The following is a 19,949-nucleotide window of genomic DNA, read 5'->3' as shown; positions in this document are numbered from 1 at the left end:
AAAAGGCTAGAGGTAGAGGAAGAAGGGGGAGGGGTGGCTTGTAGAGTCCATCTTAAGCAACACAATGCTCCCCCTGCTGGATCTTAAGAAATAGACTCCCAAACACCATGGTGGCCATTCATTCCCTCGGCAATCACAACAGCAATGTGACTGGTTCCCAGTGTAAAATAAAATACAGAAACCAGGAAGGGGAACTAAAATTGACTACTTTTTTTCATGCAGAGCATTCTGGAAGACCATCAAATGGATACTCATAGCTTACAAACCCAAGAGGCAAATGGTTCTGAGGTAAACCAGTGGGAAATGTAGACTTTCAGGTCCTACTCCAGACTTCCAGAGTCAGAATGTACATGATCAAGATCTCGAGGAGATTTGTGCTCACAGTCTACTTTGAGAAGTACTACACCAGTAGAATACTAATTTACTCAATGAAAGAAATTGTTACTATCTTGCTTTCTGTCCACATACTACACCATTATTATATTTGATCCTTTTAAATCAAAGATTTTAACAATGTATTTTTCCCTTCAGTTCAACAACTATGAATATCTCTACTTTTAAAAACTTATGGTGGGAAAATTAAAGTGAAGAAACCAATTGGAATATAAAATCAAAAGAAAGGTAGGTATTAGCTGGGTGCTAATGGCTCATGCCTGTAATCCTAACGCTCCTGGAGGCTTGGTTCTGAGGATTGCAGTTTGAAGCTAGACTGGATAGGAAAGTCCATGAGACTCTTATCACCAATTCAATTAACTAGCAAAAAGCTGGAAGTAGAGTTGTGGCTAAGTGGTAGAGCACCACCAGCCTTGAATAATAAAACTAAGGGACAGGGCACAGGCCCTGAGTTCAAGCCTGGTAATGGCACAAAATATAAAAAATTTAAAAAATCATTATCAAACCTTTTGAGAGGATAACATCTGTCAGAAATATAACTATTAGTAAATAGTATTTATGAAGCATGTGTGGTATTAATCGACTATACCCATATTGTATGAAAATGCTATAAAATGCTACTAAATTTTAATAAACGCTTTCTGGAAAGCACAATGTTCTATAGTCTACCCACCAGCAATGTGACATGAGAGAGCTAAACAATTGTCTGTAAAACTGGTAAATTACTTCATTCTCTGCAGATCCTCCCGTGCTCTAGCTAAAGCAGCTTCAGCAGACAGTGCCCTGGCTTCCATGTGTTTCAATTTCTCAACAACAGATGTATTGTCACTGAGTCCATTGGGATACGAGAATGGGACAGACACAGGCTCATAGAGATCTTCTACATCTAATGAAATAAACAGAGATCATTATCAGGCCATCCTACATTGACTACAAATACGTTCGGAATAAATATGTTCTAAGTGCCCATTATCATCCCAGCACAAGTACTCTTTAACATTCAAACCATTTTCATTGGCAGTCAAAGAATATGATGCCAGTCTAAGTTTCTCAGCATTTAGTTAAATGGGACATATGCATGTATTATTCAGAAACGAAAAAGTAGAAAACAAATAAACAAACAGAAAACCCTCTAATATAGCCAGGTTTTCTCTAGTCACAAAGCTACCTCTGGGCCTGCGTTATCTGCATAATATCTCAGACATTCCTTCAGAGAGATCTGCCATTTGCAATGATATGGCTGAATAATATTATGTTATGAAATATACCAGACAGAGGATCACAAAATACTGCATAATGTCCTTACTCATGGAGTCTAAAATGATAGAACACCACATGGCCTCACAAGTGAAATCTAAAAACTCCTCACGGAAGCAGAGAGAAGGAGGTCATTAGGGCTAAGAGCTAGAAGGAATATATAGATGTACATGATGAATAAGTTCTGGAGATCTCTGATGACAGTAAAAACTGCTAGTGTGTATGCTTGAAAGTGCTAAACTCGCAGGTCTTAAGTACTCTCATCAGACACAAGAAAATGCTATGGGACATGATGGATATTGATTAGCTTGATGTTGGTAATAATTCCACGAATTATACATACACCATATTCTAACGATGCACATCACAAATGCACATAATTTTCAATTGCACCTTAACTAAGTTGAAGAAAAATACATTCCTTTAGTCTAGAGGCATAGCTCGAATGTTAAAACCACCTGCTTACCAAGCACACAAAGCCCTGGGTTCAAACCCCAGTAACATAAAAAACAAAATGACATTCCTCTGGTGATAATGGGATTTTCTGAACTTCGAGCCTTGCTTGCTAGGCACATGCTCTATCATTTGAGCCATACTCAGCGCAAAAAAAAAAAAAAGATGTTCCTTAAAACCAGTGTATATGAAGACTTCTATTCATTAACTTCATCTTGAGCAAAGTGGAGTGGTGTCTACATTGACATTACTGACATTGTGAAATATCCAAATCCTAACACTAACATTATCATAAATTCATTTGTACAAAGAATAACACTAGAAGCAGAAGCTAAATAGAGAGCTGGTGAGTTTTACAAAATGTCAGCAACAATTTAGTGGTCTTTCAGATCGACTTTGCAAGAAACGGTAACAATTCATATTATTTTCTTCTCAATGTAGCACTACAGAAATAATTTTTTAACCATATTAGGGTTTTAGTTATTGATTTCCTAAAGACACTTCAAGGTTGGGACAAGGTGGGTAAGCTTACTACTAAAGGAGACAGGGCCCTAATTTGAACTCCAAACACAAAAACAGTGCAGTGTGTCACTAACCTCTAATCTCTGTCATAGAATATCAACTTACTGAGTTGGTTAACTAGAGATTCTTCCACCAAAAGCTAATGATCATAACAAAGTTTTTCCAAATTACTTAATTATTTAATACTGGTGTGTCTTACTTGCTACTACAATCCTTACTTTATGCTGTTTTGAAATTTTTTTCAAGCCTGACACCTATGACTCATGCCTACTAGCTATTCAGGAGGCTGAGATCTGAGGAGGATGATTCAAAGCCAACCCAGGAAGGAAAATCTTTGAGACTCTTAGCTTCAGTTAAGCACCAAGGAGCCGGAAGCGGAGCTCCTGTTGAAGTGGTAGAGCACTAGCTTTGAGCACAAAAGCTGAGGGACAGTGTCCAGGCCTGTGTTCAAAGACAAGAACTGATACCAAAAAAAAAAAAAAAAAAAAAAACAACCAAAATCTTCAAACTAGTTTTTATTTTACTTTCTACTGCAATAAAAATCAGTTCTGGTAACAAATTTTAAATAATTTATAGCTATTTTATTAATTTATTAGTAACTTTATTGGAATTAAATGAATAAATTCTTTTTGTGCTAGTCCTGGGACTTGAATTTGGGGACTGGGCTTTGTCCTTGAGCTCTTTTGCTCAAGGCTACACTCTACCACTTGAACCAGAGTTCTACTTCTGGCTTTTTGTGGTTAATTGGAAATAAGAGTCTCTCAGACTTTTCCTGCCTAGGCTGGTTTCAAACCATGGTCCTCCAATATCAGCTTCCTAAGTAGCTAGGATTACAGGCATAGGCCACCAGCACTTAGCTTTACATTAATAATTTATTAACTGATTACTTCGACATTTATAAATATTTCATTTATTGGAATTCAAGGACTTGCTCTTGTTAAGCAGGAACTCTAACTCTTGAGCTACAGTCCTAGCCCTTTCTGCTTTAGGTTATTTTTCTGATAAGGTCTTTGATAATTTTTTGCATAGATTAGCCTTGAACCCCAATCCTCTTGAACTCTGCCTCCTGAGCAGCTAGAATTACAAGCATGAAACACATTATGTCTGGTCTTGTAACAATCAGTTATTAAAGGTTAAGCACTGAAAAATAAACTTAAAGGAGAGATGATTCAGTAAACATGAAGAGTAGCATATTTCCTTATGTGCTTTGCCTTCCCCTGCTTAACATTTTGCTCTAGGTATCAATCTCTTTTAGTTCTATACTAATTTAGTCATGTTTAGGTTCTCAAAGGCAAATACTTGGGATGTTTGATATATACTGAAAGCAAGTGGAGGTAGAATGGCCATTGATCATGCTTGGAGCCAGAATGACAAATTTATATCAACTTTCTCTCCAACAATGGCAAAGTCATTAGAAAATGCAGGCACTGCACTTAAAACTATTCCTACTTCTAGCTCTATTTCATTTAATAAACATTTCATATAGACTTCTTCATTTATTGATAGCAATACATTATCAGCCAGACCCTGGTGGTTCATGCCAGTAATCTTAGCTTCTCAGGAGGCTGAGCTTAAGAGGGTCCTAGTTCAAGTTCAGCTTAGGCAAAAATTCATGAGACTTCCCTCTCAACCAGTAGCTGGGCACAGGGGACCAAGATCAGGTCATGGGCCAGCATATGCAAAAACAGTTCATAAGACTCCATCTCAACAACAACAACAAAAATTGTGTCTGTCAACAAAGAGAAGCATAAAAAAATAGGAGAATCAAGGTTCAGGCTAAACTGAGCAAAAAGAGAGATTATTTCCCTAAAGATAAGTAGAGTTGTTGCTGTGGCCCAAGTGGCCGAGAGAGCTTACCTAGAAAGCACAAAGAACTGTTTTCAAATCTTGAACACACACACACACACACACACACACACACACACTCATACACAGTACATTCTCCTTTACTAAACATTTAGCCTGTGATAGATACTATATGAAAGTATTTTTGCAAAAATATTTTTTACATTGTGTATCATTATAACTGCTTTATAAATTAAAATTAAGGGTTAAAATAAATTGAGCTTATAAAGTGAGTTTGTATAGTGAAGAGTTCTATATTGATATATATCTACAGTAAAAATACATAGTACTCACCTGGCTGCTGGTGGTTCACGCCTATAATCCTAACTACTTAGGAGGCTGAGATCTGAGGATCACAGTTTTAAGCCAACCTGGGCAGGAAAGTCCGTGAAGCTCTTATGTCTAATACACTACTCAGAAAAAGCTGGAAGTGGCACTGTGGCTCAAGTGGTAGAGCACTAGCCTTAAGCAAAAGAAGCTCAGGGATAGGACCCAGGCCTTGAGTTCAAGCCCAAGGTTCAGCCAAAACACAAAACAAAACAACTCATAGTACTCAATATCATTCATCTCAATAGCCTCTTCTGAGGGGCTGGGAATACGGCCTAGTGGCAAGAGTGCTTGCCTTGTATACATGAAGCCCTAGGTTCAATTCCTCAGCACTACATATATAGAAAACAGCCAGAAATGGCACTGTGGCTCAAGTGGCTAAGTGCTAGCCTTGAGCAAAAAGAAGCCAGGGACAGTGCTCAGGCCCTGAGTCCAAGCGCCAGGACTGGCAAAAAAAGAAAAAAAAACAAACAAAAAAACTTCTTAGCTGTAGGAACTTTTCTACTTCTCATGACATTTATCATATTCTCCCTTATGTTCAACTGTAGTACAGACATTATAAACCAAAAAAAAAAAAAAATCCTATTCACCTCTTACCAGACTCAGACCTCCTAGTGAGAGGATCATGAGTTTAATTTCTTTCTGTTCTTAAGTTTCATATATTAATTCCATACTGTGAGTATTCAGTGATTTGAATGTAGGAAGCTTATGAAGAACACCTATTGAGCATTTTGTCATTTATCAAAGAGATCACTTCTGAGAAGTGACATTAAAGACAAATGTCAAAAGAGGGAAGAATGGAGCTCGAGAATTGTAGAGCTAGTAAAAAAGAATTCTAGAAATCCAGCAGTAATTGTTCATTTTACAAATGGAAACACAACAGAAAGTTTTTCTAAGGTTACACAGTCCCTAAAACTACAGTGTGCTCCCCAGTACAACATGCCACACAACTGAATGGCAACTTCTCAAGGATATGAGAGGTAAGAATGAAGCAACTACTCAAATACACAAACTGAATGGCAACTTCTCAAGGAAATGAGAGGTAAGAACCAAGCAACTGCTCAAATACACAAACTGTGAAACTATGGTCTCTTCAGGTACATCTCTTCTGATTGGAATAGAAGTATGAAAAAAAAACAAACATAATCAGGAAAAGAATATAAGATTTCATTCCTACAGATTAGATGGACAAACAACGAGAGCAGCAGAATTTCCACAAGCCTCTGAGCAAGCAACTGAAGAAAATGAGAGTGGTTCAAAACCAAGGGAAGCTTTAAGAGTCGGTATGTGTGATAAGCTCATGAAAATGTGTGTAGAATCCATTCTGTGTTAAAACAAATCTCAGTTCATTACATGGCTTAAAATTAGTTGTGTGATCTGAGAGAAAAGCAGCAAATATTATTAAGTCTACTTAACGGCTTGTTTTTTAAACATTCTCTAATAACTGGAAATCATTCTCACTCATCTCCCTATGTTTTGAAATGTCCTTGTAATCTCAAACTACTTCATACTTCTAAAATGCCTTCCTGGTAACTACTAGTATGACTATCAGATCTTTTTCTCTCTCTGAACAAGGATTACTTAAACACAAGCACCTTACTGCAACAGACAATGGCTACTGACATTTGGGAGAACAGCATCCACTATGTAGATACACAGAACAAAAGGAAGATGGACATCTTGGAGAGAGAGTGCTGGATAGAACATATGTTATCATGCTACTGAAAACACCATGCATTTGAAACTTACAAATTGTTAATTTCCAGAACTTTCCATTTAACATTTTTGGACTGTGGCTAACCATGAGGAGTAGCTGAAAATGTGTAAGTGAAACCATATAGTAAAATCCTACAAAAGTACTTTCATCTTGTCATAATAAGTGTTAAAGTAGATACAGGATGATCATCTTACCAAACTGAAGTAAGAGGTCGTCTTCTAATACTGGCTTCAAATATTCTTCTTTCTCCCAAGGCACTGGGTTGTATATGGAATTCATATACTCAACTGTGGGATTCTAGATGTAGTTAATTGCATGATTATTCACTGCTTGTAGTACAGAAATCTACTTTGCATTACACAAAACTGGTATACAAGAAACCCCTCACCTATTGCGGGGAGTTACATTCCAGAGACAAGCCGCCCTCCCCACCCCCCCTCCTCCCTGGCCAAGACAGGTGAAAATCCATAATGTAGCAGTGTTATATTTATTACTTATATGTTTTACAGCTTTATAAACCCTTCCCACTCCTCTATAAACCTTTCCCACTCTCTTATTAACCTTAACTAATATTTTTATAATTAAAATCATAAATATTTAAATATCTAGTGTACCACAAAATTGTACATAACAAAAGATCCGTGATACAGATATATATATATATTTAAATCTGCGGTTGCAGTACAGTGAAGCTGCAATAAGAGAACTGCAATATAGCGAGGGATGATTGTGTTGCTATTTAGTAATCACTAGGAGTTGTTTTAATGAAGTTTCATATTGTTTGGATTGATGGAAAGGAACAATATAAATTTAATTAAACTTACTTCAAACAGATCGAACAAAAAAAAGAGCATCCAAAGTACTTAAAATCAGACTTAAAACATTTCTGATTTTACAGAAATACCATCGGCATTTCCCTTCTTCTGACATAAGAGTTACTTTTTACACCCAGTACTGATTCACCTCTTAAAATATGACACTTGTAGCTGCGTACACATTCATTCAGTACTTCAAGTTGTGCCTGTTCCTAGTGTCCACGATTCCCATATTCTTTTCAGGGGTGGGGAAACTATTTTCTGCCAAGGGCTGTTTGGGTATTTGTAATAGCATTTGTGGACCAAACAAAATCATCAATACAGGTGGAAGGGCCACCAGCAGCTGACAAGAAGCATGTCTGTCCAGTTATGCACCAATGACTTTGCAGGCCTTAAACAATGAGTAGGCAGGATAAGCCCCATCCCTTAAACTTCAAAAGTTTAAGTAATTAAAGCAGTAATGCGTGCTACGGTATTTATTTCACAAATTTCTAAGTAGAATTATAAATCAAGCGGCCAACTTACCTTAAGCCTTATAAAGTTTATTAGTTTAATGTAGCCATAAAATTCAAGTCCTAAGTGGAAGGAACAAAGACAAATCACCTATTTTAATGCAAGTTTTATTTAACTGACCTGATCTATAATTGGTCCCCTGATTAGATAGTATTTCTAATTTCCAAACTACCACTTATACTTCATCACTCTTTCCCTCACTCTCCAGGTTTTTTCCTCCTGCCCCCAACCATAATTTGCATAGTGAATTTTCAACATAGTCTACTGAGTTCATTTCTTCACCCACTTCCGAATATTTTATCTGAAAAACAGTCCCAGATGACAAAGTTTAAGTTCTTTTCTTATATTTCTAAAAAAACATAAAAAACAAAATTTGCACAATTATTTTTCCATTGTCAGAATAAAACATAGCCTAGTGATTAGACCATAGATTTTACCAAGTATTTGACAGTTAATATTAGAACTAAGATATTACAAATCCATAATTTTATGGTGCTTACCAAATTATAATTCTACCACAACATGAGTATACAAAGTCTGCTGCTTTTCCATGAAGTTAAATGATGCAAATTAAAAAATAATGAGGCTTTCTATCTGTTCTATCTTGCCAAAAATGAAGCAGCGTTTAAGTTAAAGGAGAGCAGCAATATAATGGCTATTATTTGTTATTAGACAAACTGGTTGTTAGTCATTACAGGAAATTGATTATTACTGAGAAATGATGTTATGAAGAAGCTTTGATAGCACACAGAAACCCTTATGTTGGTAAGTAAAAAAAAAAAAAAAGCAGTAGTACTCCAATTCACTTTAAAATACAACATTAGTAATGGGAGAAAAGCTGAGGCTATAATGTACATCATTCACAAACAGTTAAACTTTAATTTGATTTATAAACATAAAAAGTATTGGGCTGGGACAATACTAGGGCTTAAACTCAAGGCCTGCAAATTGTCTCTTCGTTTTTTCACTCACGGATAGTACTCTACTACTAGAGTCACAGTCCACTTTCAACTTTTTGCTGGCTAACTACAGTTAAGAGTCTCATGAACTTTCCTGCCCAGACTGGTTCTGAATCTATATCCTCAGATCTCAGTCTCTTGAGTATCTAGGATTACACGTGTGAGCCACCAGTGCCTGACTTAATGTACCTGAGACCTAAAGATGTGTCCAGCAGATGTGAATAACCAAGTTGCTATTCCTCAGAAATGTCACTTCAAGTTTTTAATAAAAATAGGGACCAAAACCTCAACTGTGTCTTTTCTGTATGTCCTTAAAGAAGAAATCTGCAAGTCTAAGAAATATTTAAATGCAAATCAACAGAAACATCACTTGATTATTTTGCATACTACTCTAACTTCACAACTCCACTTTTCCACACTTTTTAGTAAACATATAAAATTCAATCTCATAGGCCTTGATGTTCATATTCTACTTTGTCCTGTTTGCCTGTCTTTTTTCACAATGACCTATACCTGCTTCCTGAAGTCCCGATTCTCCCGATTCTAATAGGACAATAATGTAGTCATATGCCAGGTTTTTTCTCTTTTAGTTGCAAAACCATTACAAGTTTAAGTATATTGAACTTCATCTAGAAGAATGACTTAATCTTTCTTCAAAAGACATTTCCATAAGGGATATGTTTACTATATTGGACAAGTACAGGAAAGTGCCTTTCATTTCACAAGTAAAACTGTCTTTATTCTAAGAAATACTCACCATGTTTATGGACCATGCTATCAATATTAAATTGATGCTCTGTCTTACAGTGTGAAAATGTTTCTTCTGCAGATGAGAATAACCTGGAAAAAAATCAAAACAGCTTCATGGAATAGTCTCACAGGAAGTCTAAATACTGATTTCAGGTAAAATAATACACTTGAATTGTTAACCAGTTGGTTTTTAGCTTTGTTTCCAAAAAGAAAGCCACTCAGGAATAAAAGAACAAGAGCCCAGCACATCTGAGTCTCATTCAACACCTAAAACAAATGAACTGTCTTTTAAATGTCTTAAGTTAATTCATCTATCAAAGAAAAAACCCACTGCATTTATGAAAAGGCTTTCTGTACTGAGAGCTCCCTTGGATAGATTTTTGTTTCTCTCAAATCCTGCAAATTCTCTACTTGAGAATATTTCCCCTTTGCTTTCAGGCTATTTTTGAACTGGCACAGCTCAAAAGCTTTTTTTTTTTTTTTTAAGTAAAATGTAATTCTACAGCTGGTACATCCCCTAGGTGCAGTTTTTCACAAGTGATCTTGTAGTGTTCTCACAGTACCTTCATGACAAGACATTGTGAAGACTCAGACTGCTTAGGTGACCTGCAAAACTCAAAGACACACAAGACAGGAATACATAGCAGTGGCCCTGTGATCCTCTTCTGTATGCCAAGCACATAAACAGTAGTTTTCAACAAACGTTTGCCAACACAGGTTACTGCAGTACTTATGTAGCCTATCAGGAGGCACTGCAGCACTAATGCTCAATAAATACTACTTTCTGCTTGAGTAGGGGCAGTCATTTTCTCGCCATTGAGGGTACATGTGAGAAAACTGATCATCATGACCAGGTATGCAGACAATGGAATATGCTTACTACAATAAGAATGATCAAAGTCAATCAGGCCTCATGAAGCCCAGCAGCTAAAGTTTCTTGAAGTTTAGAAGCAGAATTTTAAGTGGAGATGGACTGGGGAAATGAACCACAGCTTTGTAACCTTGAACAATTGAATGACATTGCAGTCTTTTTTTTTTTTTTTTTCCTGAGTGAATAAAGGCATCCAGTCTCGTTCAGCAAGTGGGGTGCCCCTACTTAAATTACCAAGTATGACTACCTGGCTCAAAATGGAAATGTTACACCTGAACAGCTACAATGCTACAGTTTTGAGCATGTCCATGGGTCAGATTCTAGGATGGTAAAAATAGAGGGGTTCTCTACGGTTACCTAGTTGGATGTGTTCTCCCAGACTTGTTAGTGAGTTTAGAATCACTTCAGTGGCTTTGTAAAATTGCAGCCCTAGATTCCATCTGTACAAATTCAGCATCTGTATTTTCTTCTTAAGTATTTCAGGTAACAAGGGTCATCTGGGAGCCACAGAGCCAATCCCAAACCAGCTCATTTTAAACAAGGGAAACTGAGGCTGGTCCAAAGATTGGCTTCCGGTTCATGGCTCCTCCCCCTAAACTACTGTGGACTTCTCCACAAGCCATCATCCACCCCCCAAACAACTGGTTCAAGAATGAAGGGGCAGACCACTCTCGGTAGTCCACGCCTGACCAGTCCGTTCCTGGGCCAAATCAAGAGACCCCCAAGCAGCCTGGCACCCCAAGAGCTGGGCCGGGCGCCGAGGCGGACGAACCTGTTACAGAACAGGCAGGGGGTCTGCTGCCTGTCGTGGGGGAGCTCGGCCTCGTCCTCATCCTCCCAGGCGGCCTCGTCACCGCTGTCCGACAGTTCGGGTAGGTCCTCGTCCTCCTCCAACGCGCCCCGGCCGCCTAACACATGCAAAACAATCAGATCTGCCTGTGACTCCTGGTACGGCCCGGGGAGGCGTGGGGCGGGCGCACCCCGCCACCCGCTCGCGGCCCTCGGGCCTCCCCCCAACCCTCCTGCCAGGCCCTCCCGCCCAGGCTGCGCGCAGGGCAGCGCCAGGAAGGGAGATCTTTCACCGGCCACTCGGCCTGGCCTGCGCCCGGGCAAGCCGGGTGCCCAGGGACCGGGTACCCACCCGTAGCGCCCGACGTTAAGGAGCACATGGCTGCGGAGCCCGAAAACCCCGCGTGCCCGGGAATGGGGGAGTTGGGGGAGGAAGAGGGAGGCGGGAATCAGCCGGCAGCGCGCGCGTAGCCGCCGCCGCCAAGCTCAGCACCCCGGGACCCAAGGAACGAGCGCAGCAAGCGCGCGCACCGCCAGCCCGGGTACCGCGCGGATGCCTGGGAACTGGAGCGTGCGAGCGCGGGCGCGGGCGCGGGCACGCCAGCTAGCGAGCGCTTCCGGGATCTAAGCGCCGAGTGGCGGTCACGTGAGGGTGATGTGGGCGTGGCGAAGCACAGACCACGCCTCCTCCTGACAGGATTGCCGCAGTGCACGCGGAAGACACGTTGCAGGCACTGCTTGCATGTGAGAGGCTTAGAGGTGACTTTTATATCCTCAGTTTCTAGAGCTAAATAAGTGCCAGCCACAACTGAGCTTAAAGGTGAAGACGCCGCGACTGTTTTGTTGTGACCTCGTGATCCTGTGTCCCGTATTCCGGGGAAGGACGCACTTAGTCCCTGGGCGACCGGCTCGGTGCGCCCTCTGGTGGCGGAGAGCCGGCCAGCGCAAGCCGGGGCTGGAGCTTTACGTCAGGAGTTGAGGTCCCCAGTCCCTCCCTGCAGGCGCAGGTGCGCAGAGGAAACTGAATTCAGCTACATGACCTGTACTGCAGAGCCCCAATGGGGCCAAACCCAGAAAGTCTCTGAAGGGAGAGCATAGACTCCAGAGCCAGCCTATTGGGTTTGAAACTGCAGTAGCTTTCTGATTATGTGAGCTTAAAGCAAGTTTCCTGCCTTAGGTTCCCTCATCTTCAAAACGGGGGCAATGCCTACACTAACTTGAGGGCTATAGTGAAGATGAAATGTGCTAAGTGTTAACTCTAAGTGAGTGGGCTGGTTATTAATAGGAGGTGATGCTGTCAGGTGTGTTTAAAACAAGTGTTCTGGCTGAGTGTGGGGAAGAATGCAAAGGTGCCTATGCCTGGGAATACCTCCCTTCTGTCATTCCTAATATCTAACCATAGAATTCTCTTAGGTGGAGGGCAGCAGGCATTTTGGTTGGTACCATCCCAAGCTTCAGTCTAAAAGACATGACAGCTTGGCATATAGGATCCAGACATTACAGCCCAGCGCTGCCCTTCACCATGCATCCCATCCCCAAGTCTTACTGTGAATCACTGAAATTAAGTGCTCTTTCTACAAATGTGTAGGGCCTCCTTTTAGTCTCAGCCCAGAAGGGCTTTTCCTCCAGCCACCATGTCAAAAACAGCTGCCTCTGTGGGAACAGGGGTAGTCACTTTATTTCTTAGCACTTATCACTAAGATTAAGGACCATGTCTCTAATTACTCTGGCACATATTACATAGCATGACCCATAGGATAATTTTACTGAATAGAAGTGGTGCCTTGTACGATTGCTAAACTTGTAAAATATACTTTCTCTTAACTATAACTCTAACCCTTAACTGTAAACTCCTAAAGACATAACCCCCTCCCCATCCATATGTATATACATATACATCTTAACATGCCAAAATATCTGCTGTCTCCTGTGGGTTAGATTTTTCAGGATTGTCCTGATGTATCCCCAGGACTTGGCACATAGGAGGCATTCAATAATCATTTGCTAAATAAATTAATGAACTAAGTGTTTTCTTCACCTGGGCCCCATCCAACTTTCCCCTTCATATTTCTAGCATAAACTTTTCTCTCAACATCAGTTCTCTACAGCATTTGGAAGGAACCTTCTGAATCCCAAAGGTTCAGTGTTGACAGGGACAGTAACACCAGTCTAGTAGGTGATTTGGCCAGAATCTCAAGTTCACATCTCATGAAATGCAAGTCTTGGAAATGGGTTGCTTTTCTATTATTCCACTATTAAGATCAGAATAGAGTGTTAACCAAGTCTTGCCAGAAGGTTTGAAAGAATGGGAATGATACAGAGAACACCTTAAAGCCGGCTACTCAGTATGGCTACCTTGCAGCCCACAAGCTCAGGACCCCAAAGGCTGCCTCACTTCTAAGAGCCCAGGCCAAATAGCACAGAATAACAATCTAGGCTCTTTAAAGTTTAGCCAAAAGAGAATCCCAATGACAGGAAACATTCTACCTATTTTAAAAATGTATTTGAGGTCTTGCTTTGTAGCAACAGATTGACCTTAAATTTGTGGTGATCTTGCCTCCTGCCTTAGCCTACTGAGTGCTAGGATTCCATGCATGTGCCACCATGCTCTGTCTTTCTCCTTAAAGCCTGCTTTCAAAGATAATATTCTGCTCCAGATGATTCATCTAGAGTCCTCTTCTAAAAGGAAGTTGTAACTACTTTCAACATCCCATGTGTATCTGTAGTTTATACTGTTGATGATGTTCTTGTATCACCTTCTTGGATTGTATCTACACTATCTCTGTAATCTTGTCTGAGTATATTGGAAACCGTGTATACTGGTACTAGAATTAGGAAATTGAGAGGGAATACCAAAATTGAGAGACAAAGGGCAAATTAAGAGAAACAACAACAAAAGCAATACTTGCAAAACTGTATGGTGTAAGCGAACTGAACACCTCAGGGGGGGAAAGGGGGAGGGGGGAGGGGGGTATGAGGGACAAGGTAACAAACAGTACAAGAAATGTATCCAATGCCTAACGTATGAAACTGTAACCTCTCTGTACATCAGTTTTATAATAAAAACTTTAAAAAAATAAAAAAATAAAAGGAAGGCCTTTTTACTCTTGTAATGGGGACCCCCCAAGGGAGGGGACCCCAATGTAATGGGGTCTGAGGGTGGGGGCAAGAGTCCACCACTCAGAGACAGTCTCAAGTAAAAAGGTGGATTTATTGGGGAAGTAAAAAGTATACTGACCGGCCAGGATCACAGGGCAGACTCAGGAGCTGGGACCACGAGCCCCAGGCCACACTCAGGGTCAGGTTGTAAAGGCAAACACCACATGGTCAAGCCTGCCACACACAGGTGGCCAATGAGGTTACAGTCTGTCTCACAGTATCTGTTTGAACCAACCTATCATTCTAGTTAGAATTGGCGCATGGATTTGGCGGGGCTCACAGGATGCAGGTGGATACGCCTACTCATAGGAGGGCACAGGTTTAACCTTGAACGTTCCTTGAAACTTCCAAGCTTCAGGTGGTCAAGCAGTTTACACAATCTTATCACAGCAAAGAGGAACTTCCCTGGATAGGGTGGGGGAGATCTTAGTGAATATGGAGTTGGTTTCTGCTCTAATCTGACCTAGAGTCAATCTGACACACCTCCACAGTTATGATGGCACTGGCCAGATTTGACCTCCCTATTACACTCTTATGTCTACTGAACCTTTAAATGTACTTGGTATACTGTAGACTGTAATATGGAAGTCAGATCTGGCTAGCGCCATCATTGGCTGTTGAGGGGTGTCAGATTGACTCCATCTCAGTTAAAGAGAGCAGAAGCTGACTCCATCTTCACTAAAGCACTCCCCTGCCCCTGAGCCTCAGGGTTGGGAGTGTGCCTTGTCTACTCAGAATCCAGGGAAGTTCTCTTTCACTATGATGAGATTGTGTAAACTGCTTGACCACTTAAGGCATGGAAGGTTCAAGGAAAGTTTAAACTTAAACCTGTGCCCTCCCATGAGTAGGCATATTCGCCTGCATCATGTGAGCCCTGCCAAATCCATGCACCAATTCTAGCTAGAATGATAGGTTGGTTCAAACAGATACTGTGAGATGGACTGTAACCCCATTGGCCACCTGTGTGGCAGGTTTGACTACATGATGTTTGCCTTTATAACCAGGCCTGGAAGGCTGCACATGGTTGCAGTTTCAGCTCCTGAGTCTGGCTGACCCTGGCTGGTCGGTTCATTTTTCACTTCCCCAATAAATCCATCTTTTTATCATCTTTTTGTTAGGTTTTTAAAGTAGGTAGCCGGTAAAGGAGAATGCCACGTGGTATTCAGGCAAGAGAGAAAGTTTATTACTGAACTGCTGGCCTGTGGCCGAGGTGATCCATGACCGGAGAGAAGGGAGAGAGAGAGATCGACCCCCACCCAGCCCTGCTTTATTTAGGGCAGGGGCAAGGGGTGTGGCCAGGTGGATTAGGATGTGACCTCAGGGAAAGGGAGGGTAACTGCCTCCAGGTCTGCTGGTAACCCAGGTAACTGGGTGGAGACTTAATGAGGTGGGGGCATCAGCATGTAGCCCTCAGGGAGAAGACCTAACACTTTTTGCTGGAGTCTGAGTGGTGGACTCTTGGAGGAACCAGGAATCCCCTCCCTTGGGGGGGGGGTGTGGCTCTATTATAATTTATTCAATTGGAAACAGAATCCTCCCTTCTCAGAAAAACCTCAGGCACTAACCACTTTGTTAGAAACTTTTTTCTGACTCATCGACCTAGTACCTAGGCTGAGGTTCAGCAACTCTTAGATGTTCTCTTAACCACTGAAGAGAAAGGCTGGATTCTCCAGGAAGCCAAGAAGCTGGTCCCCGAACACAACGGCAGGCCATCAGAAGACTTCCTTGGGCCAGAGGAAGCCCTCCCTTCACGGAATCTGGACTGGAACCCGAATTCACCAGTAGGGAGCGGCTCCAGACTTCTGGGGGGTCTCCGGGCCTCTGGAAAGCGCCCAATCAATTTGTCTAAGAACAGAGAAGGAAGGTGAGTTTGAGCGCCCTGAGAGGAGGCCAGAGAAGGAAAGAGGAAGTAGCAGAAAAGTAATGTGGAAGTTACCAAAGGGCCAGGAGAATATCCACAAGCCTTTTCACTTGTTCATGGGCAAAAAGGCTGACGTAGGAAAAAGCGCGCCCCTTGGGAATTTCCAGGGCCCTGTGGTTTTTCCACTGCTCTGACAGCCAGTTTGTCAATGCCGGACATGGTTGAAAAAAAGTCTGTCTCTGTCCTGTTTAGTGTTATGTTTTCTGAATTCTGTGTTTGTCTTAGTCTTGAGTCACTATGGGAGAAATCAGAGCCTCTTTTGTGTGTCCCTTTCTGTAATGAGGCAGTTGGGAGTGTGCAGGCAGCTGAGGACATTGTACTAACAACCAGCTAATGTTAACAAATGGAAATTTTGAAGTGCTCTTGGCTAAAATTGGCCTAAGATAGTCAGGCCACCTGGTGGGCTAAGAGATCAGCTTCAGGTAACCACCCTTCTTCCAACTGAAGGTACTTAAAGGGTCAATTGATACGTAAAATGTTCTGGTAAATTGGGCTGAGGCTGGAGTCAAGTACTGTGTGTGGGCAGAGTCTTACTCCAGAGGACCCCCTTCCAGCTTTCTCCAGCAGAAAAGTATTTGATACGCTAACATGCCTTGCTAACACTAGCAAGCTCTGGAAAAATAGGGGCCCGGTAAAGTGCTTTGTTAAAAAGTTTTAGTTATGCCCAGATTTCGGGGTCTCCAAAGACTACCAAGGAGCCGAAAGCCGATTTAATCACGCAAGAGTCTTTATTGCATGCCTGAGCCTGGGCTCACAATTGTCACCAATGGCAGTGGGTCAGAATCGAGACTCCCGACCCTCCATTCAGCAGTGCTTTTATAGGGTTTTGGGGAACATTCCATGTGTCATATCATCACACAGAAAATCATGTCACACCGTGGGAAAATCATAAAACAGCATTCACTGCAAATCATTTCGTATCGAGGGAAAGTTATAAAATCTTAAGAATGATTGGCCTAATCAATGGCGGGAATGGGCCTGGTGAAGGTCATTGGCTAGCTTATGGGGTTCGAAATGATTGGTTTAGACAAATGATCTGGGTCACAAGGGTGTCCAGCCGGAGTCATCCTTAGCATATGGAGACATCTGGAACTTCAGGTATTTCCTGTTATCTTGATCTGGTTGGGTCTGGTCTTTAGGGTGTTGCCTGAGTCATCCTTAGCTTGAGGGGACACATTAACCATGTTTCAGGAACACAAAACACACTGGCCATACCTCAATACATTTCCTTTGTGTCACAATGGCTAAAGCATTCTAACTTTAACTGACCTCTGGTCAAATGAAGTCTCTCTAGCTACCTACATTATTTTAGACTGCGTTTTGTTCAGGCTCTTCACAATGACATGTTCTGCAGTTATTCTAGGAAGCTTCAGGGCCCAGTCAGGCCCAAGTTACAATATAGAGGTACACCGGCTGCCCAGGTTCTTCGAGGCCATATGGGGAGTCCATGCATGGTGGAAGAGGCTAAGCTGGCACCAAGACAGTTCATCAAGCTCTAAGAAGTCAGATGAGCATATACCCATTCTTGTGTTTGTAACTCTTGTTTGTAATTCTTGCATTAAGGAAAACTTCAATTGAGTTTAGATGCTCTAGGCAGTAACTCGGACTGAAGAAAAAAAATGGCTCTTTTAAAATGAGCAGCCTGAAGTAATGCACAGTGCGGTACCATACCTGGAGCCTCTAGGCTTCAGAGATCTTCAAATGCAGGTGAAAGCCAGTGTAAGTGTTAAAGCAGAGGTTGGTAAAAGGCTTTAGAAATCAAGAATGCATTTCTAAATATGAAATTTGGAAGTATAACTGGTCCTAAATGTTTCAATTGCATAAAGGAAAAATTAGGGCTACCAAGATGATTGTTTAATTGCTACTCCAGTTTGCCTTGCAGGTTTTCTGTAAACATTGCAGACAGACCCACAAAGAAGGGCAGACGTTTCCTACAAGTTTGTCAGATGTAGCTTTGTCCCTTAATAAGTGCCAGGTAAGATCATGCTTAAAAACTCCTGTGTGGGGGGCTGGGGATATAGCCTAGTGGCAAGAGTGCCTGCCTCGGATACACGAGGCCCTAGGTTCGATTCCCCAGCACCACATATACAGAAAACGGCCAGAAGCGGCGCTGTGGCTCAAGTGGCAGAGTGCTAGCCTTGAGCGGGAAGAAGCCAGGGACAGTGCTCAGGCCCTGAGTCCAAGGCCCACGACTGGCCAAAAAAAAAAAAAAAACTCTTGTGTGGACCACCTTGTTGCTTTTTTTTTTTTTTTTTTTTTTTGACCAGTCCTGGGCCTTGGACTCAGGGCCTGAGCACTGTCCCTGGATTCCTTTTGCTCAAGGCTAGCACTCTGCCACTTGAGCCACAGCGCCACTTCTGGCCGTTTTCTGTATATGTGGTGCTGGGGAATCGAACCCAGGGCCTCATGTATACGAGGCAAGCTCTCTTGCCACTAGGCCATATCCCCAGCCCCACCTTGTTGCTTTAATGGCCTTTTGTAAGGCTCATTGATCTGAAATCTGCGGTTCAAAGCCAGCCTGGGCAGAGAAAGGTCCCTGTGAGTCTTCGTCTCTAGTTGGCCAGCAGAGTGCTGGGAACAGAGTTGTGAGTTGTGTGGAGCTCAAAGTGGCAGAGTGCTAGCCTTGATTGAGCTGGAGAGCTGAGGGACAGCACTCAGGCCCTGGGTTCAAGTCCAGCGACCGTAAAAGTGGAGAAGTCATTCTTGGGACAAAAGTGATAGAGCATCCAGAGACAGTAAGCCACTGCAGGGATGGCAGACATGGTGTCAGATCTTAGTCATGTGTGTTTGGCCCTTCAAAAGTTAATCGGAGCTGGGAGGTCCTAGAGGAATAGTTTGTAAGCATGCCTTTCTAATGCCCATGTCTACTTTGTAACTGGGCAGGAACTTGCCAGTCATCTGTGACAGTGGGTAGTAAAGTGAAGTTTGTCAAATAAGGGTATAGTTTAAAACCCCAACCCTTGGCATCTGCTCAAAGCCTAAGTGAATTTTGAGCTGGCATATCTGTTCAGGAAAGGAAGCTTGTGGACCTAAGATCGTGCCTTGAGATCCATCTAAGGCCTGCAAAAGTAATTTAGGCATTGTTAGGTCATCAGAGATCAGTTTCCTGTTATGCCAAGTCTTATCTTCGGAGTCTGGGGTCTTGGGGGTCTCTGGGGCTATCCCGGACGAAACCCCAAATGTTATGCCAAGTCGCGAAACAACCACCAAGAAAGCCACCAAGACTCAGACGTTCCGAAATGCAAAAGCAAGGGAAGGCTTTGCTTTATTCAGGCGAGCTGCAACTCGGGCCTCGTCCTACCCACTGACACAGTGGAGGTTAGGAGGAAGCCCCGAGCTGCGATTGCACAGGGCTTATAAAGGCAAAAAACAAAGTTACAGCCATCAGGTGTTCAAGCAAGCAAGATTAGGACACGGGTACAAATCTGGTTGGCTCAGGGCTCGAGGCACAGGGCTCGAGGCATTCTGGGGGCAGTTAGAGTTAAGCATTACCAGCTGTTAGAGTTCTTGACTGGCTGGGCCCTAATAAACTTGTCCTGGGTTTGCTCACAGGGCCTGTTTATCTCAGGTTCGCGTGGTAAAGTGGGGTTCACATGGTAGGGTGGGGCCTGACTTCAAAGTCTGGCTCTTCATCCCCAGCCAGTCAGGAAAATGCTTA

The 19,949-nt window shown here is 42.2% G+C and overlaps 1 protein-coding gene across 1 annotated transcript in view; it reads right to left on the bottom strand.

Annotated features, from left to right (window-relative positions):
- Prmt3 (protein arginine methyltransferase 3) overlaps positions 1–11,736 on the bottom strand; it is a 98,225-nt gene extending 86,489 nt beyond the window's left edge. The window contains exons 1-6 of the mRNA XM_048359582.1: positions 11,564–11,736; positions 11,195–11,330; positions 9,559–9,641; positions 7,855–7,904; positions 6,709–6,811; positions 1,120–1,279 (exon numbers count right to left, since the gene is read on the bottom strand). Of these exons, the coding sequence (XP_048215539.1) occupies positions 1,120–1,279; positions 6,709–6,811; positions 7,855–7,904; positions 9,559–9,641; positions 11,195–11,330; positions 11,564–11,591 (560 nt within the window). The 5' untranslated portion in view covers positions 11,592–11,736. The remainder of the gene's footprint in view (positions 1–1,119; positions 1,280–6,708; positions 6,812–7,854; positions 7,905–9,558; positions 9,642–11,194; positions 11,331–11,563) is intronic.
- Between the last annotated feature and the right edge of the window lie 8,213 nt (positions 11,737–19,949).

Source organism: Perognathus longimembris, chromosome 13 (assembly GCF_023159225.1).
Source record: "Perognathus longimembris pacificus isolate PPM17 chromosome 13, ASM2315922v1, whole genome shotgun sequence".
Lineage (NCBI taxonomy): Eukaryota > Metazoa > Chordata > Mammalia > Rodentia > Heteromyidae > Perognathus > Perognathus longimembris.
The sequence above is the reverse complement of the archived record's forward strand: the minus strand, read 5'-3'. Positions and strand labels throughout refer to the sequence as shown.